A 23,403-nucleotide genomic window follows, 5' to 3' on the forward strand; every position below is an offset into this window, starting at 1 on the left:
TTTAATGACTTTTTCATCTGAATATTAATATATATGATCTTCACAGTACTTACATGAATGCAGAGTCCCCTTAAACTGTTATCATTATTTTGATGCTCTCCTCTTTCCTTTTAATTTTTATTCTTTTTTTTTTATTCAGACTTTATTGCAATTTGTGTGCATTCTAAAGCCTTGCAATTCTTGTTTGCTTTGGGTGCTGTGGTGCAAAGTAGGGATGGAGTCCTCTGCTACAAAGTGCTTGCAGTCAGAGAAAAAATAGAGTGACTGTCAAACAGAAAGATGCTGGTTTACTTAGAACATTGCAAGGCATGAGCTTCCTGGTTGTTGATATGTTTCTGATGAGGAGCTTATTGTGATCAGTCCTTGGTCTGATAATCCCAAGAGACACTGGAAGTGGAAGGAAGAAGTTCAGAAATCAATATAAAAATGCAAAACTAAGTGATACATATTTCTTTGTTAAAATTGTAATTTGGAGGGGATCTAATTTCTGCTGCTGACCTCTTTCAGTGTAGCATTGTAATCAAGTACTAACCCATCTGACTAACCTCACAAAAGGGCTGTGGAGGTGCTTGGGGTAGTGCAGGGAAGGCWGTTTGGCTGAAGAGATGTTTTTCCTTTCAGACTCCTCTTGCCTGGCTGAATGAGCGTTGCTATTGTAGTTTACACAAATAACTAAATAATGGAAAAAAATAGCAGAAATACTAGAAAAAACTAAAATTTGTGAAGTACTCTGTATTGTGAAATAGGTGTGGGACCATATTGCCACAGGAGCATCACTCTCAGTTCCACTTGTCTGAGGACACAGCCTACTAATGGCAATTTTCTGCCATTGCTTGCAAGGACAGTCTGATAATATATATTGTGGAGTCACATTTGATGAGTCTTGCTTCTTGCTGCTGTTTTTTTGTGAGATTCTGTCCCARCCTCTAAAAAACATGCACATATACTCCATTTATCTCTTGCAGTTGAAAGGCAGGAAGAGTGGGTAATTATACTGAGAAAAAAGATAGTCCCTTTCAAGGTTCATGTCTTCAGACAAGTCAAGCGTATACAAGTAACACATTTGGCACTTATATTTGAAACAGCAAAAGKAATTTTTTTGAATCTTGTAATTATTTTCTCAAGTTTGGCAGAACAATTGGATCAGGGATCTTAAAATCAGATTCTTCCTCATCACTCATATTGTTTCTCACAGAGCATTTTGACTGCCTGTCCTGCAATGCATGCTGGAAATTGGTATTCCACAAAGTCAATTATAGTTCTGAGTCAGTAAGAAGTAATCAATGTGTCTGATCTTATCTGATCATTTAGCAGCATCTTTTTTTGCTTGTGTATGGATGACAAAAATTTGAGAGGTTAATAAATAGTGGTTAAAAGCTGTCCAATGCTTTGTTCTTTTTCTTTTGTTAGCTAGTCGAGAGCAGAAGCCTGTTSTGCTGGCTGCACACAAATAGCACCACAAGTGTCCAGTTTGTGGAGCTCATTGAGAGCCATTCTGACTCAGAATTGCAGAGGCAAAAATGTCAGATCTCTGTGGCAGAGCTGAAAACGTAATTAGGACTGTTAGCACCAGTGATGGTTAAGGAGAAAGTGCTGTTGAGGTATTTATGATTTATATCTTCCATTATTTATTCTTTTTGTGAATTTCCTCCTGAAAGAAGGCTTGACACAAGATTGTGGACGYGTTTGATCTTTGTGTGCTTTATCATCAGTGGTGCAGCTGTCTTAAAATTGAAGATAGCAGTTAGTGAGGAAATACAAATACATGTAGCTGAGTGGAATAGTAGAGAAATTAAAAGAATACATAATTTAGACTCCAAAATAAAATTTAAACCACCYCAACTTGTTTCCAATACAGGTTATTACCCTGCTTTTAATTCGGTTTACTCAGACATGCTTGTTTTCGTCTTAGGAAATTAAATTATATATATAAACAATTTATATAATAACCTTAAATATTTACTGTATGGAGAAAGAGCCAGTTGCTTAACAGAAGAATTATGCTTATGTCTTTGTAAACTTSTAGTGCTGCTTTGTCCATCCTCACTCTTAATAGCAGGTGACTTGGAATGTATGAATCTGAGTAACCTAAAGTAAATTTTCTCTTCTCTCATGCTGTTCTTTCCTTGTAGCCTTTTGGAGAACGGCTTAGATGGTTACTTTTCTCCCAAACGTATTTTGTGACCCAGCCCACCTTAGAGTAGTGACACCAGAAGCAGAGGTAGGGGGTGGCTGTGCAGTAGGAAGATGGTGGAGCATCCACTGCCAGAGCAAAGCACATTTGGRCCTGGGAAGAGCCCTTCTACAGCAGCTTCCAATGAGCTGTACCAGGGCTGTAGGGCTTTTCCTCTTCCATGTGCCCTCTGCTGTGTCTCTTCTGCCAACATCCAGCTGCACATGCCTGCTCTCTTCATAACACTGATGTTCCTGCCTGCCTGGTGGTAAGGGAGCAGAAYGGTCAGAGACACATAAACCTCTTTTCTGGGCTTAACTTTCTTCAGTTTTGAATGAAAATTACCTTCCTGGCCAGGGCCAGCACAAGCAACAGGATAGGGCTTGAGTGTGGGATTCAGGGAGGCAATGGACCGCAGTGGTCCTGTTTGAGGCTGCTGGGATCTGTGTGCAGCTGTGAACATCTGGGCACAGAGCACTGCTGGGTGGGACTGCTGGGGACTGACACTGCTGCCCCAGAGCTGGCATCTCTGCCTGCATCAGCTGCACAGGARCAGAGGGGGAGCTCACAGGGGATCGCTTTGTCAGGGCAGCTTGTAGCTTTCTTGCACTTCACTGCTAAATTACAAATTAATCTCTGCAATTTCAGTCTCCTGTGATTAAATACAGATTTGTATCATAAATATCAGATTTCTATTCCTGTTACTCCTGTAATACCTACACAGATCAAGGCAAGTGTTTGCTCCCTCTCACTACCTCCCCTTGAGTTTTTTTAATTGTATTCAAAGCTAGTCTAGATTTGGGATTTTCAGTTGATGCTCAGAAACAAACCTGAGAAATTCCTATTATTACTGGCTGAACAAAGTTCCTTATCTTGACTGACAAAACTGTAGCAGTCCACAAGATAAAAGAGCCTGACAAGCCCCTCTTTCCCTTTAGTTTCCCCTCAATTCAGTTCACACTCTGCTGAGTGTCAGTGTTAGCTGCTGTGAATTCCAGGGCAATATTGGGAAAACCTGTGTGGACAAAGCTGTAATGGTGCTGTAAATGCATATCCACTGACAGCAGTCCTGGGCCTGTGTACAATGGCTCTCCTGTCTTCCTGGTATGGTGGTCCAAACTGGGGGAGAGGAAAACCAGGGAGCTGCCTTGGTACAACTCCTGAATGCTATTCTGTTCAGTTACTTCAGTATCTTGAAATGCTGTCTTTTGTGTTCTGTCTGGCTTTCCTGCTATGGGTTTTGGGGTAGAGAACCTGGATTAGTGCCTGGGAAGGGACCTTGTTGCACTGGACAATCTGCAATAATATTGGCCTTCAATATACCAGAAGTTCTTTAGGGGTTTCTTCCTTTCCCCAGAACAGTCTCCTATCCAACTATCATCGAGAAGCTGAAGATTCCTACATACAAAACTTCCTTTGTTTTTTTTTTTGTTTTTTTTTTTAAACACAAGTTAGCTGAGCATACTCTATGTGTATTCAGTATTTCCAGGCAAACTGATTTGGATTATAGTAAGTAAATTTCTCTGGAACAGCAAACATTTTCATACTGTGATTTGCTTAACATGGTGCWGCAGTCATTAAATTACCCTTTATACAACCCACTAATGTTGCCTGGAATAAAAATACAAATCTTTCCTAATGGTGTTAAGAGTGATAATACAAAAAAACAACTCTTTAATGAGAGCTTTCAGTTGCACAAATATGGCTCTGTGCACATGTGATAAAGGATTTCTACAATTTTTATAAGGTTAATTATTTAGTATATCTAGCAGGTACGTTCAGTGAGAAACCACTTGCCCCAGCAACCCACCCTTGTGTCTGCCCCTTGAAGTTGTTCCAGGGGTTTCTTTGCCCCATTTCTTGCTATGTCTTCTAAATTCTAGTGCAAAATAGAGTGTCCTTGTTAGAATTATTTGACTTGAGAATAAGACCAAACAGAATTTCAGGAATGTTTTAGGACGGGTTACCTGATGGTTCTAAAATGTGAGAGAAAAGGTAGGGAAAGTACTGAAAGCTATATAATTGTATTAGCAGTCTACAAATCTACAAGTATATGAAAAATATATAAAAAGCAAAAACCCTTAGGCATCACTAAGGGTCACTAAAGAGTCAATTAAACCAAATAAGATTTTAAGTTCTGTTTAAAAAGGTGGCGAGTGGTTGACAGATGGTGGGGACAGAATTTCAGCTGAACAAAGCAATACTTCTARCAATAATGTGAAAATTAATGCCAACATTAAATAGAAATAGGAAAAAGGGTGTAAATTATGAAATACATACAATAGGTGCTTTTCCATTTCACAAGGATGGGGCTGGTTCTGTGATATCSCTAAAAGCCAGACATCACAGAATTTACACAGCTTGGGCTACATACTGAGAGAGGTAAAAAGAGGTCATTTCTTTCAGAAACATACTGTCGTGGATTGGGATGTAAAGAGATGTGGTTAGCTTGGGAAARTGTCAGGAAGAGTAATTTCGCCTCTCCATACCCATCTTGGGTTAATCATTGCAGTCTTCCATGTGTATTTGCAGAGCCAATTATTTTCTCAAGTTGCAATAAAGATTCATTTAGCAACAGAAGCATCTSAGATTATGTTAAGTAATGTCTGTCCCTCACTAATGATCAGGGACGGTGAGCTAAATTGAAAACAATAAGAAAAATATGAACAGGCCTGGGTTAAATAGTAGCAAGTTAGGCAGCAGCAAGCTCTRTAGAAAGTTAGAAGGAGAGAAGAAGCAAATTCACAAATACGAAATATTTACTATTTCCCAATTAAAATCATATTATGTTATAATTGACTGGAATTAAAACCATTATTCTTGTAGTATTTAATTGGAGAATAKCTACTGTTCACACAGATGCACATTAACTAAATGTTTGTATTCTGTTTACTGATTATATCCAATGCATTATGGAATTAATGTGAATATTGATCTGTCTTGTTTAGATCAATAATTTGATTCCAAATGCCTTTGCATGTTTTTAATCAATACAATTATTGACACTGTATCTTAAGAACACTGAATGAACTGATTAACTAGTACAGCAGTTACGGTTTCATGCTAGTTAAGTGTGTGAGACCAGATTGGATTTTGCCATAAAAGAAAAGCCATTATTCTACACAGCCTCAGAATCTTGTCAGAGACAGGATGGGTAGCATGGTTCAGCACATCAGCACCCTCCACTTTGACAAGCTTTTTGTAGACATCAAGGGAAATAGAAGTTTTAAGGAAGATAAGAAGGTTGTTTTGTGGATATTTGTCAAAAGCAGAATGCATATCTTTTCCAGTGACACACAAATATGTAAATTAAACAAGTGCTTGAAGTTTCTTTTATGTTTATGACAGAAGACTTAAAACGGTTGAAGTAGAGAAGTACTTGGCTGAAAGAAGAATGTTCGTGCTTTTTGTAAATGTGTTCTGGTCTAGCCATATATATATGTTWTGGATACGACAGAAACAACCATTAACCATTTTAGGAAATATATTCCACATAGATGGAAAACATCAGTATAGATCACTAAAAAYCTTCTAAGAAGTAGGACACCAGAAGGTGTTGCTCTGGATATTGTTAAATTATTCCTTCTCAGTTTCATTTTTAGAAAAAAATGCTTTCTGGAAAGGATGAGAGGAAGAAGAAAGAGGACTAGATAAAGAAGCTGGACTCTGAGGCTGAGTGCTGCACTCCTTCCATGTTTCTTCATTTCATGGACTTTCACATGATGCACTGTCCTGGACTTGGACAGTAAGGAACATGAAATCACCAGAAGCAGCATAAAACAGGTTTAAATTAACTTTTCTTGCCCACTTGCCAGTGGCTTTATCTTGTTGCTGACCTCCCCAAGGGAATTCAGGAAGTAACCTTCAATGTCCTCTAGCCCTGTCTCACTTTGATGATCTTTCCTTTCTGTGTTAAAAATCCTCATAAAATGCCCACCATGAATTTGCAGACACTAGACTTCCAGGATTTCAGGTACAGCACTYAGCAGTGTTTTCAGTAGTTTATTCTCATAATTTGTTGAAATTGTGAGTAGACACTGTTGTCCCCATTTTACCATGGAGACGTGGAAATACTCAGGAGGTGGAACAACTACATAAACTGCTGTCACCCAGGAGGCAGTGGTCCTCTCTCCTCAATTGTGTAGTGTTTTGACTACACTGAAGTCAAGGATTTTACCACTAATTTTAATAGGTTCACAGTTTCACACTATAATTCACACTCCATCCAGRTTTTGTCACCCTTGTGTTTGACATGAAACCACTTAATCTAAAATTTTACTTTCTTGTCCTCAGAAGGCAGTTCTGGCACCTGGATGTAATTGAAACATAGGAGAACCCATCCAGTCCTGTTTTCTAGACAGTTACCTTCTGGGARTCTTGGAGCTAGGAGATGCTTGCAAGAGTTAAAAAGGTGTCTGGAAATAAGTGGATTAAATCCTGCAGAAGCTCATTAATCTTTAACATCCCTCCAGCTTGCCTTTTGACTGGCTGCTGTGTATCTAGAGCATGGGTGAGCCTTAGAAACTTGTAACCTTGCTGCCTAATATTTATTSTACTTTTAAAATCTTTGTCATTATAGTTGTTTCTAAAGAAGTAAATAGTTTCAAGTAAAGTTACTTTCAAAGTAATGGATACTAAGAAACCAGTAGTTCGCGTGAGAGACAAAAAAGTTTTATTCTTTCCTAGGTTAAAGAAATGCAGGAGCAGAGAAACCCTGACAATGAAGGTTTGAGATTCATTATGATAACTGTAGTCACACCTCTGTGAGAATATTGGGAATGCTCACAGCAGAGTTAGCATTTTCTGACATTTTATTCAATACAGGCAGTTTAGTTACAGCAGCTGTTTCATTGTAGCAGGGAAGTAGAAAAATGACGGGAAAATAAGACATCATTAGCCATGTTCTGGGGGGTTTTGTGCGCTGGTCATAGTCTGTTTCAATATTCTTTCTCCCTTTGACATTCACAGTGAGGTATCATTTTTGGTAATGGCTGAATCATTTTGTGTTAAAAGGATGGACATTTATAGTTTGTCAAGGAAACATTGTAGAAACGTTAATAATGTGATTTCAATTTAACTTTCTGAAATAAATTTGCTACACTGAATATTTGAGAATTTAAAGGAAYACATTTTCCTGTTTATGCTATTAAAAATGTAGATTACTGAAGAAAAGCAATTTTAGAATGTATTTTAAAATACAGCATAGTCTTCACATTGTATTACATTTAAAGAATATCGATTTTTAAACAGTCATCATTGCTCTGAATATTTTGATAGTAGCCCATTTGCAGTATTCAAAGCATTTTACAAAAGTTGAAATTATTAGTATTCCTCTCTACAAAAAGGAGAAAATGAAACACATTCTGATTAGGTGATTTGAGTAAGGTCATGCTGTCAGAAAAACAGAATAAAACTGAGCTGTCTTTAACCACCAGTCCTGAAAATTTCTACTAGGCTGTTTTGTTTAGTTTGTAGTTAGATTATGGGTTTTTGGATTAGAGGTGCTATAGCTTTATGAAACTTAGAATATTTTTTAAATTTTACTATTTTTTCCATAATTTTGCTAACATCCTGAGACTGTGTGTTCATCCATTCATACATTGTCATTCTCCCCATTTTGCTGTTTTCAGATGTTTTTTAAGAAACTAGAATGGTTGTCTTCTGTGAGCATGAGTGGTTTGAAGATATTGTGATAGTACAATTTGAGACTGTCTGGACTGGTGCTTTTTAAACAAGTGATTTTCCTGGGTAATTTGTCCTTTGTTAATTGTCAAGTATTGCTAAGTCACCTACAGAGTTGGTTCAGTCTGCATAGACACTCCTTCTCTGCAGCTGGAAATAGGACCAATGGAGTTAACTTCATGATACTTAAAGACTGCTTTCCAGCCAAAAATGCACTCCAAAAGCTATGATACTGTATGCTCAGCTTTATCCCTGTTATATGGTTATTTTCTAGTGCTGGAAATAATAACTTGTRTTGGAAAAAAGAGTTATCTTTACTTCATCTTTGGAACTCTTAACTCTGCCTTTGGTCTGAAGCAGCTCAAATAGATGACATTTCAAAAAAAAAAAATTGAGAAAGAAGGCAAGAGTAGAGGTGGGAGGTGTTGTGTGGGAGGATTGTGGGGACTGTGGCAAATTGTCAGTTGTATCCTACTGACTGGCTATAATTTTGCCGATATTGTGGGAATGGTGTTTTTTTGTATTTTATTTCCTCCCGTGTCAACCAGACAGGGTGCTGGGAGTCTTTCGGAGATGTATACAAAGATACTCAAATGTCAGTCAAAAATGGTAGCCATCAGAAGGCATCAGGAGTCATTTGGAACCAGTAAGAACTAAAGATGCTCTGCTCCTAGAAATAAACTTAGGAAAATCAGATACTATGGGCCTGACTCAAAATTCATTGAGTCAATTAGGGACTTCCCAGTGATTTCAGTGGGATTTGGATTAGACCATAAATCACCAAGAGTGGTAAACACTGAGGATGTAAAACAAACAGACCTCTTAGTGATGTGGCTGCTGCTGCTGACACCTTTCAACTTGTGTGGCTTTTGTCCTTTGTTTCTTCTGCATCCCCCTGCCAGCCAGCAGGAAAACAGATGTCACTTGCAATTYTTTTCAGTGCCCCAGTTGAAAATAAAGGGATCAACAGTAGTGCACAGGTTTATCTGATCACCTTGGTAACATGCTGTGGTTAACTCCAATCAATACTGAAACTTGTTCTTTGTTCAGAGATGAGCTACACTGAGGTCATGTGAAAAAGGTGATGCATTGGCTTTTATTTTATTTCATCTTCGTTCTTTGCGATACATATTTCCTGTGTTTGCATTAGAGAGTAGTAAATTAAGTCCCCTACATCACTAGATTTTATAGATCCAAATTGCTGTYGATCTAAAGCATTCATTCATTTGTAAAGGCTCAGAAACATCCCTTTACAGCTATTTAACAAGAGGAATAAAAAAATCTATTTTTATAAGAGATGTTCTTAGATTTTATTTAGCAGATTTAAGTAAGTTGACAAATACAGRTCTAATGTAGGTCTCTATTATTATTATTCATTTTATTATTTATTTGTTTGCATATGGCTTGCTCAGTGATGTAAGAAACACCAAAATAAAGACAGGCCTTGCCCTGTGGTTGAAATCCAAGGCCTATTTCTCCACAGATTAAACGTGTGCATAAAATTACACACATGAATAGTCCTATTAAAATCGGTAGTATTGCTCTCATGCATAAATATTTGAATCTTGAAAGGAATGGAGGCTAAAATTATTACTTTCTCTGCTTCACCCCAATTTACATAGGGAGTTTTGTGACTGGCTTTGTGAAGGGTTTGTTGAAAGGCTCAGATGTGAATCCATAAATGTACCGATAGGGAGTTTGTCAATGTTAATGCTAAAAGCCTTTTTACCATAGTTTCTCATAATAATTTTCTGCTTTCCCCTACCAACACCAGCAGCTTTCCCTTCTCTACCCTCCAGACCCATATGACCTCCTCCCTGACAGGGAGGGTCTRCAGGTCATAGTAAACTCTTTGAGTGTGCACTAGTTGGAAAGGCAATGGTGTAGCTGAAATTCAAGGTGGTATTGCTGTGATCTCACACTGAAGGAACACTCAAAGCAGGTACACTGGTCACTCCTGTGGCCAGGAGATGAGTACTGATTGTAAACTATTGTAATTGRCTTGCTTATCTGAGCCCTTTGCCTGATAACTTATCCCTTATTTCAAAGTCCTGAAAAATGTGCTCATCAAGGACCTCTGTGCCACATGTGTGTACTGTAGTCTCATACATACTTTAAAGATACTAGGATATATTAAGAAGGCAATTAAACATTCTCCTCACTCTCTGCTGTTTTATAGGGAGATATACTTTCTTTCTTTTTTTTTTTAAGTGGTTTCTAAGTGTCCCTTAATGGAAGATCCAGGATTGTAACGAATCACAAAACAATTCTTGGTCTTCACCCAAGCTGTGACTATCCCTTACAGAATCAATTTTTTTTTCAGATGAGAAGTTGTTGCTGGAATCCTGTAGCTCCCAACTAACTGATGTTACATTTCTCTGCCTTTGAAATGTGTCTTGCCTTTATATAGCAAACTCAGTCCAAGCCCTGCGTTTCCATTTATTGCATTTCAKCTGATCACCAGTGCAGCCAGAGCTCACTGCAGCAGCTTTGAAAGGCAGAGAAATCTGCCTTTCTGTAACTTTAGGGGCCTCTTTTCTGGGCATGTCTTTTGGATAGGAATGGCTGTCTCGGGTACACTGGCCATGGACCTCCATTACTAATTGATTCTTTTAGCACCACCCTGTGGTTGAACTCTTGTTAGATCTGTAAAGGTGTCCTCTGAAATTGCACAGTGCCATGTACTGAGGCTAAAATCTACTTCAGGAAAGCATTGAGTCCATCCCTGAGCCCCATGCACACTATAGCAGTGTCACTCCTGACAGATTCCTTATGAATCCTCCCAAAGAACAAAAATTTGCATTTGTTGTCACCAGTCTAATGCTCTAAAAATCTCCTATATTTTTGTCTTACACATTTTATCTCTCCTTTAGTATATCTCTAGCTAGAATTAAAATCTGGAAACTAGATTGCGTATATTGTACTGTTTGAGATTGTTGTTCAATGGTTTTGTTTTCCTTAGAAACATCTTCAAAAAGATTTTTGCTATTCTTTGCATACATTAATTGCAAATCAGGACTATCCAGAGCAGGCTCTACACAGTTCCAGAAACCAGGAAATATTGAGGGATGTGCTACTGCCCTTCTGGCTGGACAGAAATGTTTGTAATTTAACTGAGTCTGTGAAAAATTGTGGACTTATTAATGAGAAAAGTAGAGAATCCCATTTTAATTGTATCGATTTGCCTTTTCAGAGACTTCTTTTAAGGTGTGAGAAGAAACAAAAGACTTTGTATTGGTTTCCATATATGTGTCTCTACGTTAAGATTATTGATTTCTGTCATATGCTTCTCTCATTTTCCTCATTCCTTCACAGTTAACCTAGGGTTTCCTGGTGCATTCTTAGCTCTTAGCACTGTTTGATTACTACAAGGACTTTGTCACATCCTGAAAATCCCGTGGGAGCTCATGGACAGCTGCCCAGCTTTAGGAAACCTGGCAACCCAGAAGTACATGGCTCATGTTTCACCACACCTCTGCCCTGGCTGGCTTTGCCCTCGGGGTATGAGGGAGCCCTGGCTGCCATGGGCCAGGGTGCAGAGTCCTGTCCTTGTGGGAGACCTCTGTGCTCGAGATGCTCTGCTGGCAGCAAGCCCAGAGTGTCAGCAAAGTCAGCATTTGTGTTGTGTCTCCTGATACTGCACAATCAAAGTGAATTTGGTCCATGATGCTAACTATCAGGCCCAATAAAGCAAAATGTCTTCCCATTTGGAGGTGACTGCTGAAGTTTGGCTTTGTTCTCCTTTGTTTCCATTTCTATTGTCCTTTAACCTTCCACTTTACTTTTTCCTCAGTGTTGTGCCATGTGCTCCCTGTCTGCCCCTTTCACCTGTTTGTTATGTGTCTGTTTTCCCATTTCTCTCATCCCCTTCTCTCCTTCTCCCCTGTAGAGCCCTCATAGTCTTCCCTTTCATTCCTCCCTTTGTAGAACCAAGCCACCTGCTTTGTTCTTTTCTTTTTCCTTCACTAGCCCCTTTGTGCAGGTCCTTGGCTGGATCCCTGTGARTGGCCTGTGTGCCTCTGCATTTCAGAGAGTGGCTATAAAAGGGTTGCCAGCTCWGCCTGGTGAGAATTTAGAAAACATGGATAGTGGAAGGAGAGTTCTATCTCCATTCCTGTTTCTTGTGCTATGCTGAAAGGGAGAAAAGAGCTGGATATAAAAACGTGCTGAAGGAGGAGAAAATTTTCTTGGTGGGGGGTTGAATGGCAAAGCAGGCGCATATGGAAGAACTCTGTGGTGTGGAGGAACAGCTAACTGTGTCTGCATGGGCTCACATCTGGTGGRACCACTGATTTGGTCACCACACAATTCATTAGTGCTTTACCAAGTTCAGCATAGATTTGTTATTCATTGTCACCTGTCATGTCACTGTTTTAATTTGCTGAGCCTCAGCAACTACGTTTGTCTTTAGGATGTCTTCAGAAGATTTTTTTCTATTCGTATCTCCTGGACAGAGCTTGAACTTAGACAACATTCTTTGTTATTATAGCTTTTTCATTTGCTTTTTTTTTTTTTTTTTTTTTTTTTTTTTTTTTTTTTTTTTTTTTTTTTTTTTTTTTTTTACTTTAGTCTTTATTTGATTTTTTTGGTCAACCTTTAAAAACTATTTAATTTCATTTTATTTTTCAGACACCTCTTATTGATCCTCACATCCCACATCATCCTACTAAAACCATTACACAGGTAATAGAACATAGGTGAGCTGTAGAGCCAGGCCATTAGACAAATGGAAATAACTATATCCAGCAGTGTGATATAAACCAGCTGAAGTGATGCTTTCTGTTAGATGTGATAAGTATGTGAAACTTAAAATCCCAAATACATACTGCATTGCTCTGCAAAAGTAAGCCTCTGTGCAAGAGGACTTTTAATTCAGGGAAAAGAGCATTTGTGTTTTGTTTGGCAGAAGGCAGTACAGAGTATTCCAGAAAGTTTAAAATATGTTTGTCTTGGTCTTTTTTTTCCTCCATGGTCACCAAGGTTCCTTCAGAAAAGATCCTCAGAGCTGGAAAGGTTTTGCGGAATACAATTCTGTCCCGAGCTCCTCACATGATAAGAGATCGTAAATACCATCTGAAGACTTACAGGTGTGTGAGCTGATTGTATAGAGATCTCTGAATTTTTATGCCTGCCATTCTTTGATCTGTCATTTATGCCTTACCATAGTTGCAGGTCTCAAAAGGTCTGAAATTATTGTGTGATGCTATTTCAGTTGGATGTTATCCCGTCTTTAATGGGCCTGGTAAATCCTTTCTGAARTAATTTGACTGGAAATTGAGTCCATGATTGTGAACAGAGCATTCACATACAAAAACTCTTCCAAAGTTAATAACATAGTTAGCTGGAATATTCTGTGTAATATCAAGTTAAAATGTAGATTCTGTTCTCTTAGTATATCAGTAAGAGATAATAGAAAAGTTCATTAATATATTATGTTCCTGAACTGATTGCTACCGCAGTCTTGCTCACTGTGGAGTTCTGAAAATTCACCTGGTGATAAACATTCCTTATGTAGATTTGCTGCTCTATTAAATTTTTTTCAGTGTATTGCCAGGCTTCCKTATCTTCCTGCTGGTGGCAGCGCAGTCTTGCTGAAGTGGAATAACAATGGCACTTGTAGAATAGAAATCTGACTGCAAGATGTCAGGATCTATCTACTGGTGGCTTAAAAACCAATCAACTGGTTTTACTGTCAAACGTTTAAACCAAATACCTAGTGCATTGATCAGAGTGTATTTAGGTAAAAATTATTTTTAAGTCTGAGTGTATCTTTTTCTAAATAGTAAATCATGTGCTGTTGATCTTCATTTGCAATAAATGCATTGATTTTCCATATTTCAGCCCAAARTGTATTTAATATGCAAAGGTATTTGGAGCTTGTGAGTTGATTTGAGAATACGTCACAATGTAACATCACTGATGGTTCTAGAAGAAAAAAGAGCATGTATGATAAATGAGGAGCAGTGCTGGTCCAAACAAATGCACCACTTTCTTTCCCACATAACTGGGAAAACTCTTGCTGTTCTGCTGAGCTAGGAAGTGTTATGATAAAGAATTTTACCAAGTGACCATGTGGCTTTTTGCTTTTTTACCCCTCTTTGGGTGTTCTCTAGAACCTRAGGCTTGCTGTTGTCTGCCTCTGGCTCAGTCAGGAGGTGCAAGGTGACCAAGACTTAGTATGAGAGAGCCTCRGGATCACTGCTCCAAAACCCATGTCTCCACAGTGTGACAGAAGTTTGGTTACAAATGCAGGAACACCCTCACAGCACTCACTCTTYCTGTGGAGGCTGCGTTGTCATAACTTTTACAGTATTAAGTTACYGTTTTCTTGCAGGATCTAAAAAGCACGAGCTTTTTAGTATCCCATTATATACAGATGTTTCTTTTGAAAACTGGGTTGGAGGTTATTGCAGTGGTGGTATAGGTATTTGTACCGGGTGTCACAGGCTCAGTTTGATCCTCTGAACTCTTCATTTCTCAAAACACTTATTTTGCTAAGGTGATTCTCTCAGAACTGAACASCTTCACTGGTATTTCAAGCATGTACATGCAGACAGTGACACGATATTTTCTGTCGGGAGATTTGACTAATTTTATACAGAGTTTAAGATCACTGTTCTTGACAGTCACTGTRTGCAGTCTCTGTCTTGGCCAGCTTCCTTTTCATTCCTGTCTGTTCATCTTATTGTCCTTCAGGCAATGCTGTGTGGGGACAGAACTAGTGGACTGGATGATGCAGCAAAGTCCTTGTGTCCATTTACGAACCCAGGCTGTTGGCATGTGGCAAGTACTGCTGGAAGAAGGTGTTCTTAACCATGGTAAGATAATCAGCATCTTGACTAAAATACAAGTGGTGTGTGACATCAACGCCTCTGTAGTTCTTTTTCATGAAAAAAAGGGATCATGAGCCCAAAAGAAATGCTGCAGAGCAGCCTGTTCGTTCATAAGTGYAAGTGCAACATACAGTATTACTTACTTTTTTCTACCAGTATACTTTTTAAGCTTCTGAGCACATTGCATTATAAATAAACAATTTATAATGATAATTCTATGCTTAGGAGTACCCTGGCTTGTGCTTATTTTGCAAGAGCTGAGTAGCACTCCGGCCAAAACCAAGGGATGTATTATGATACATAAAACTAACCTTCATCAAAGATTTGCAGTGTTTGGAAGGGAGTGTGAGTATTTGTGTTTGATGAGACCCATCATTTTGGAATGATTTCCATTGGTTTTGGATGGGTCCCCAAATTCAGCACACTAGATATTCCAGTGCAGAGATCTGGGATTTTATGTTAGCTTTCTGATTGCATTTTACATTGACTTTCAGTTTCCATTTGGCAGGATTTAGTCAGTAACTGGATATTATGGCCCTCAAAAGAGTCGGTTTCTAAAGCRATATTCATATTTGAAGCTTTGCACATACATCTTTATTAAATTCAGAAGAGCAGCTCTATTACAGTAAACTTCYATTTATCTTCTGTTGTGCTTCCCATATCCCAGGGACAAATTTCCATACTAGGAAGGTATATGGTTTCCATTGCTCCCTTACCTAAGGGCACTAGCTTTAATTCTTGCCATGTATTCCCTTCCYTCCCAGGGGCAAGCTATTGCAAGCTGCATCACAGTATCCAACTCAACACATCACTTTGGCTTGCTTGAAGACCCAGGGTTTGTTCTTTGCAATCAAAATGTTCCTTTAGAGGTCCTCTCTTGCTAGTCYTTCCATGAAGTTACTTCACCAGGACACGGGTCAGTGAACTTGYCCCTGCAATTATACCTTGAGGATAAACATTCCTGCTACATCACAAGGAGTTTAGTTGCTTTTTTAACCTTTTGCTAGCCTGTCTAAACATATAGAGCAAGGCATTCGTGCTGGAGAACACCTCTTAGAAATTCATGATCTAACCATTTTTCCAGTGAGATTTGTTTCATTAAATGAAATMGTTTGAAACAATAAGAAAACAGAACTAATAAGAAAATACCCCACAGGTACACATACATGTATGTAGACACACCCACAACACACTTACATGGAAGCCTTTTGGAAAGTATTTGTAGTACACAATTTAAAAGTGTACCCTTCAAGCTACATAACTTGGACATATGTGAGAAATGAAGATGTTTCATGCTCTTACAATTTCTCTGTAGCTTTCTTTCCCTCCTTAAATAGTRTATCTGTGACAAATGTGATTTGTGACAAATACAACAAACACAGGTTTCTACAAGGTTTATTTCATAGAGGAGTGCTTAGTATTTGATGTGTTACATTGTTTTCAGTGGACCAGGAACACCACTTTCAAGACAAATACTTATTTTATCGATTTTTGGATGATGAGCGTGAAGATGCCCCTTTGCCATCTGAGGAAGAGAAAAAGGAGTGTGATGAGGAGCTACAGGATACTATGCTGCTTCTCTCTCAGATTGGGCCAGATGCTCATATGAGGATGATTCTCAGAAAACCGTAAGCAGATTAATRAGTTAATATTATGGGTCTTCCTTGTGACATGGACATAAAAGAAACCTACATTTATTATCAGGTGCCCTTTGGCCAGTTATTTCACTTCTGTSGCAGTTTGTCCAACCTCTCTAGTTTTTATGTCCTTGTTGAATCATTTCCAGTCCTCATTAATGCTTTAAGTTGAACTGTGTGTTCAGCATTCCTCAGTGCCATCATACTCACCTGGAGGAAAATGCTGCATTATGAGTGTTTATTTAATTTCTGAATTTCCCCTTAAGTTACAAGTAACAGCAGGGTCCTGCTCTGTTATGACTTTGTGTTTAGAAGTATTGTTCAATTAGCTATGCTGCTTTCAGTTATTTTAACTAGAATGATAGGATGGCTGCACAGCAGCTACTTTCAGTTGTCAGCGTCAGCCATTAATTGGATTCAGCCTTGGTAGAACTTTACTAAATCAAGATAAGCTGGACTTGGCCTGTTGTACTTTGTTAGCAAGGTGTGAAATGTGGCTGTGGGTTTATTTATCCTGTTGTTACAGAATCAATACTTGGGAATAAAAAAAGTGTCTATACCTAGGCCTCAGAGGATGTGTGGCTAACTGTTTGATAGCTCCCAGCTGACATCCTCTCCTTGGCTAGCTAACCATCCTTTTGGCAATACACCCTGGTCACACTGAAAATTACCAAAGGCTGTTTTTACAGCCAGCTTTATAGTGACTTCGAAGCAACCAGTGTAAACTCTTTTACCCTCCACTGAAGGCAACCTCTTCATTAGGCAGATAGTGTTTAGTGGCTGCTGAAGACRCATTTTACTGTTAATTAAGTGCACTGAGAATAAGGAATTACTTAAGCTCACCTTTGCTGAAGATTTACTTGTAAGGGTCCATTCAAGACAGGTGAGTAGACAGGGCTGGATCCTGGTACTTTGAGGCCATTGGCAAAGTTTGTCTTTGTTATGGGATAGGATTGGGCCCTGCCTACAGTGTGAGAACATTTTTCATWGCAAAAGATTTTTGAATGACCTAACACAAGTGCTTGATCCTTTTCTGTCTCCATCTATACCCTCTCCCTGCTCCATTCTTGTCCCTGTGTTATGTTTAGATCATAAGCTCATTTAGACTTAGCACTTTTCCAAAACTCGCTAAAAACATTGGATTTCAAAAAGTGCTATGAGGCACTTGTGCTTATAAAAACAGGCAACACTATCAACACTACCAACTATGCAGCAATAGTTCTGAACTATATATTCTCTTTCCTCTGCTTGTTAGGGGGCTAGTCAACACAGGCARAGGAGCACTTGATCCCTATCACACAAAATACATAGACAAGCCAGACTGAGAGCATGGTGTTTCCAAATACCTTGAGGGTGTCGTGGAATGAGGTCTTTTTTCCTCACAGACATGTCCTGTGCCTTTTCCACTGAGGGGCAAAAGTGAGCTTTTGCATCCCTGAGCAGACACCAGTCATTAAGAGACTGAGCAGTGCTATGTGTGCTGTGACCGTCCTCCTCTACAATTTCTCCTTTTGCTCAGGCTGACTGAGCTGGTTGTCTCTTGGAGAATTTCCCCTTAGGTTATCATGGGTTTTGGCTGCCTACTACTTTTGCTTTCTGTCATGACTTTCAGAACAGCAARTGTATGTTTACCCTAGCAGGATAAATGTTAATTATCATCTGGACTGCTTGCAGAGAGCTGAAAGGCTGGAAAGATGCTGTGGAAAGTACTGCTCTTCTCTCCATGTCGTCACTTGCACAGCATCCCCTGAAAGAATACTAATAGGAGATTTTTCTTGGAATGYAGTGAGGGGAAAGAGGTTTTTTCAAGACTGATACACATCTGTCATTGTTCCCTATCCCTGGAAGTGCTTATTTTTACAGCCCTTGCTCATTGAAGGAAGCTTGTACTGCCAGGGWCCATATTAACTACTGTTCTAGTATTCATTTTACATACATAATGATTTTGTTAGTTGAAAATCCAGCCTGGGCTGAGCTGCAGCAAAGCTGTTAAAATCTCTGTGAATCCTCAGAGTCCTGCTAGTTTTGACTAGACACTCTTACAGCTGCCAGAAGTTCAAAGGAATTGTCAAGGCTTCAGAGATGCTGACTCTTGCTGACCTGAGCAGGACCCACAATTTTCAAACCAACGCAGCTGCATGTTGTAACAGTAACCATTTCCAGAGAGGTTGCAGAATTCAGATAATTACCCTGAAAGAAATAAGACAATATTCTTTGATGAGAAGATTACTTTGAGAATTTGATTGTATAATGAAGCTGTTGCTTTGAAAGGTACTTTCTATTGTTCAAAATCTGAAAATCTCTAACAAAAAGTGTCACTTGTTTTGACAGCCAACTTAAAAAATTCTCTGTTTATTACATTAACTGCAGCATTTTAACTGTCAAACTGTGAAAGAATGTTCTATAGTTTAAAAAACAGAATAGAGCTCAGGGAAATTTTTGGCAGGCTCTTGTTGCTATTGTGGTTTTTTTCCCCTTTGGAAACACATATACTGAATGTGAAAATAGCTTTTTGTGAAGTAGCAAATGCAGCTCTCTGCTCCTTATAATGGCTAGAGCACAGGTGCAGACCTTGCACAAGTCCCTGGAAAAATTACTGTAGAATTAACACAGCTCCTCCTTAAGTGTTTCCACCCTTCAGTATGAAGATATGTTCTGATGGTAAACCCTAATTGAATAGGATGCTATAATACCAGGCTAAACTCAATAATAACAGGAGTCTTTAAAGGAAGAGTTACATTCATCAGACAATAGTATTTAGCTCAGATGATGTTAAGGATTACATTCTTTTTTCAAGCCCTAGCCTGAAGTAAGTTAGCAKTGTGACTGAAATAATAAATCTGTGTTGTATATTCTTGGTGACTTCACTCAGCACATTTTTTTCTCAGTAGAGTGTTTGACACTTAATCACAATGTTACGGGGTCTCTGATCTTTTCCCTTGTTCTTATTGTATGAGAATTTTCTGGTTAGCTGTATAATAAAAATAATCAGTGATATTGCTTGGATGTACATGTCTTATCAGTGGCAAAGTACTACGTTATTGTCAAGGTCCTAGTCATAGAGAACCTCAGTGTCTTTGACCTTGGTAAATTCTCCAAACACTGAACAGTTTTTATTGATCACTTAATATCACCTGAGTTCTGTCCATTGATGTGTACCGTCATTCCCTACCTATTCCAGTTATTATCCTCTCTATAACCAGCTATTGCTGTTAGAATGTGTCCCCTGCAGAAACTAGGTCTTTACACAGCAGGATCCTACAAATCAACATCAGTGGGTCACCAGACAGGTTTTAAAGACACAGTGAAGCCTAATATCTTTCCACGTGACATCTGCAGGGGCAGAAGTAAAGACTASGTATGGATATCCACTACGGATTTTCAGTCCTCCCAATGTGCTAACATAGGAAGGAAATGGACATACTGAAAGGAGAGTGTGTCCTTTTGTCTTGATAGAGATCTGATGTAGTAAGACACTACCCTTTTGTGTTTTCGTTTAATTTGTTGCATTATTTTTTAAAGTCATGCTGGTTTTGCAAGCATGTGATAAAATTAAAGTTGCTACTTATATATTAAAATCCTTACCTGTTGTCTGTCAGTTAGTACTAGCTTCGTTTTATGCTGTACTTAATTAAGCTGCCCCAAATAAATCACTAGGAGTGTCAACCTTGTAATTTCAAGCCAGATTTAGAAATAGTATTTTGAGTCACTAGAGGGCATAGCAGTACCAAACCAATTTCTGGTTTTCCCATAACAGTTTATCCAATTCTGTATGAGAAAAGAGTAATTTCATCCAAAAAGTTTTTTTTGGTCTAAATTTGTCTTTAGTCTGGGTAATAATAAATGCACRTTGSTGATAAATAAGGAACAGATGAAAAATAAAGCTTGCKTAGCAGAGRTGTCAGTTGTCCTTATGTTTTCTGYGAGTTCTTCAGTACTTCTTTTATCCATCGAGCTTCTTTTGTAAAAAGATGCAATATAACTGCAAAATGACATGGCTGGGTACTCCCTGTGCCTCACACATGATGTAGATACAGCCTGTGAGTCAGGAGGTGACTAGGCAGAAAACCCATAGAGCACAATACTTCTTCATATGGCTTTCTGATCCTCTAGATGSTAGTCTCCTGTAATACTGACATTTTAGGAAGAAAGTGTCTATCAGAAATGTTCATTGTCATTTTTCTTTTAGGGCTGTCCAAAGATTCAACTGTGCTGTTAATTCTTTTGACCTCTCCCTTATGTCTGGGTTGTTCTTTTCTTCCATTCTTGGCTTATTGAATTCATTACTTGTTTTCTGCTTTTCATGGATCTAGACCATATTCTTTGAAAGGACTTAGTCCTGTAAAAGCAGCTTGGAATAATGCTTTAAAGGAATTCTTTTTCCTCTGTGTGCATGTCACTCTAATTAAGTGTCTGAAATTACATCACAGAAGAATTTTTCCTTTCAGAAACTAATGTTGTATTAGATACTGTAACTGAGGAGAATCTTGTGAATGGGAAAAAGGTAGGGAGGTACTCACAAGCTCCTACAGCTCCTTCTCCTATGTGCTGTTTATTAGATCCTCCAAAGCCTCTCTGCAATCCCCACAGTATTTATGTCCTTCTTAGGCAATCAGAAAAWTTTGTGTAGGTTACAGAAATGCAGTTATTTGAGTCAGAGTGACAGCCTCCTTATTCTTTCTGGTAGGAAAGAATTATTCCTTCATCTATGCAAGCTTTTTGGTAAAGCTTGTACACCTTSTTGTATTTTTCAGTGAGAGAGGCTGAAACTATTGAGTGGTTCTTCTTTACCTTTGTGGCTAAACAGCAGCACCCAGCATTAACTGTAGAGCAGTCGTTTGCTGTCCTCCAAGGTGCGTCTGCGAGACCTCTGCGTCTCCAATTTGTTCAGCAGAAATTCACACACTCCTTTACACACTACTGCTGTCAGTTTGCTACAACTGATTAGTGCTGCATGTGAAAATAGTGCATGTCCCACACTCAGGAGTACTTTTAAAAGGAACATATCTTTATGTACCATTTCCAATTTATGTGAGCATTTTGTACATATATAGAACAGTTGATCTAATCAGAAAAGCTACCTAATCAGGATCTCTCTGAGGTGGTTGCCATGGCTGCTGCTCCATCCTTTGTGTGTTTCAGTCCTCTAGTCAGAAACATCATTCAGGCCCTGTTTAGTGAGGGTGTACCCTTCACTAGACAGTGCAACATCATTTTGTGTTCTCTGAAGTATTCATTTTGGGCATTTATTGCATTTAGCTATCCCTTTATCTTCTCTCAACAGGCCTGGCCAGAGAACTGTAGATGACTTAGAATTTATATATGAAGAACTTCTCCATATTAAGGCCTTATCTCATCTTTCTACCACAGTAAGTAATTTTAAAAATTATCATCAAAAGGGAGGCTCAGTTTTTACTTCTGGTTTTATTAAARTGGAGAGCCTGTAACCATTTTCATTTACACTTTCCATACAAAAAATTTATTCCATTTGTGAGAACTATCCAAACACTGTGCAGGTGTAGGTTATCTATTGCATATCAGATATCATTCTCTTCATGTATTTCTGCACAGCCCATCTCCCTCACTTGGCACAGGTGCTGCTGTCTGTGTCCATATTCAAGTGTAAATGAAGGTACTGGTACAACTGAATTTTGCAGAATTGGTTTCTGGTCTGTAAGGAGTCTTGGCTTGAACCAGGTAGGAGGAAAAATTACGCTGTGCAGGAAAGTGCACCGTGCAGTGCTTGCTGCTTGGAATTCAGTCACTGAGTGAAGGAAAGCTCATCAGACACTTTCTCCCTGATTGGTCAGGAACAGTGCAGAGAACCAAGAATAGATGGAATGGGCAGGAGAATACATCTGTTCAAAGTCTCACTGTTTTTGATACACTCTGTAGGCAACTGAAGCAAGCTAAATAGARCTTTACTTGGTAGCAATAAGATGCGGATGCTTTCAGAAAAAGGAAGCCAGTCAGAAAGTAGATCCGTGTTCAACAATATCTTTGGAAACTCTTGATATTTTCAGTCATTCTCAGTTAACTTGGGCAGACTCCCTGCACACCCCACAGTCACACAGCCAGACCAGGTTTCCTCACCGGTTCCACCCTGGGCTTCCATAGCAGAGCCTCGTGTGTTGCTCCATAAAGCAATTTATTTGCAGTGTAGTAACACAGAAGCTGCTCAAGCTGGTGCTTCCGAGGAGGGACCCCAAATAGAGGACCCCCTGGGCTTTAATCCCCTCACAGTCCAAGCAAGTGTGGGTCTGTCCTGTGTCCTCTGCTCCTGCTGTGTGTCCCGCTGTCCATTCACCTGGCTGGTGCCACTTGTGCCATTTGCTGTGAAAAGGTTGGCAGTTCATGGCCTCCTCTCTCTGGGCTGCCATGCAGAGCTCAATCTGCAGACAAACTGCAGCTTGCAAACCAAGGCACCTGCAGAGATACCAGTACCAGATGTATTCCTCATCATGGGAACAGCCATCCAAAATCCCCTGGAATGTAGAGAAAAAAGAATTTAAAGCAAGACTACTGTAAGATCCAGAAATTACCTTTTAAAAGTTAAGCAAAAGAAACTACCTGACATAGATGCTGAGAGGGAGTGGGAAAAATTCTCGGTATTGCAGACATAACCCAGGAAAAAAACAAAAACGGAAGCACAAAGTATTTTCAGCTCAGAAGAWAATCAGACTTGAGGTCAGAATTCACAGCAAGTAGCATATAGAACAAGTATGGCAAATTATGTAAACTGCAAAAACTGGCGTTTTGAAGTATAGATGATTCCATATCTTTAGTAAGAATCTGGAAATGCCAACTTACTACGTGCATCATGAACTAAAGCAGACGATAGAAACCATATATAGCTTAGAGGAAATCTTCAGAGGAGCAACAGACAGCATTGCTTCTATGAAACAGATGATTAATGGTCAATCAGCTTGAAAGGAAATGAAATGTTTAATTTGTTTTAAATAAGCGATAATTCTTAAATAAGTTTTCTAGATATTCCACAAGCAGCAGAAACTCAAATGGATCAAACTCAAGTCGTATGGTGGTRAGCTAATCCCTGCTAGAGAAACCTGGGAAGTTA

At 38.9% G+C, this 23,403-nt stretch overlaps 1 protein-coding gene across 5 annotated transcripts in view; it reads left to right on the forward strand.

The window, feature by feature from the left end:
- Positions 1-23,403, forward strand: part of RAPGEF4 (Rap guanine nucleotide exchange factor 4) — a 139,296-nt gene that overhangs the window by 73,397 nt on the left and 42,496 nt on the right. For 4 of the 5 annotated variants that reach the window (XM_057363657.1, XM_057363658.1, XM_057363662.1 and 1 more), the window contains 5 exons: positions 12,485-12,538; positions 12,836-12,942; positions 14,552-14,673; positions 16,133-16,316; positions 21,610-21,694. In XM_057363657.1, the coding sequence (XP_057219640.1) occupies positions 12,485-12,538; positions 12,836-12,942; positions 14,552-14,673; positions 16,133-16,316; positions 21,610-21,694 (552 nt within the window). The remainder of the gene's footprint in view (positions 1-12,484; positions 12,539-12,835; positions 12,943-14,551; positions 14,674-16,132; positions 16,317-21,609; positions 21,695-23,403) is intronic. The other variant, XM_057363660.1, reaches the window with a different exon arrangement.

Source organism: Malurus melanocephalus, unplaced genomic scaffold (assembly GCF_030028575.1).
Source record: "Malurus melanocephalus ecotype Western Australia unplaced genomic scaffold, MMel_1.1 scaffold_30, whole genome shotgun sequence".
Taxonomy (NCBI): Eukaryota; Metazoa; Chordata; class Aves; order Passeriformes; family Maluridae; genus Malurus; species Malurus melanocephalus.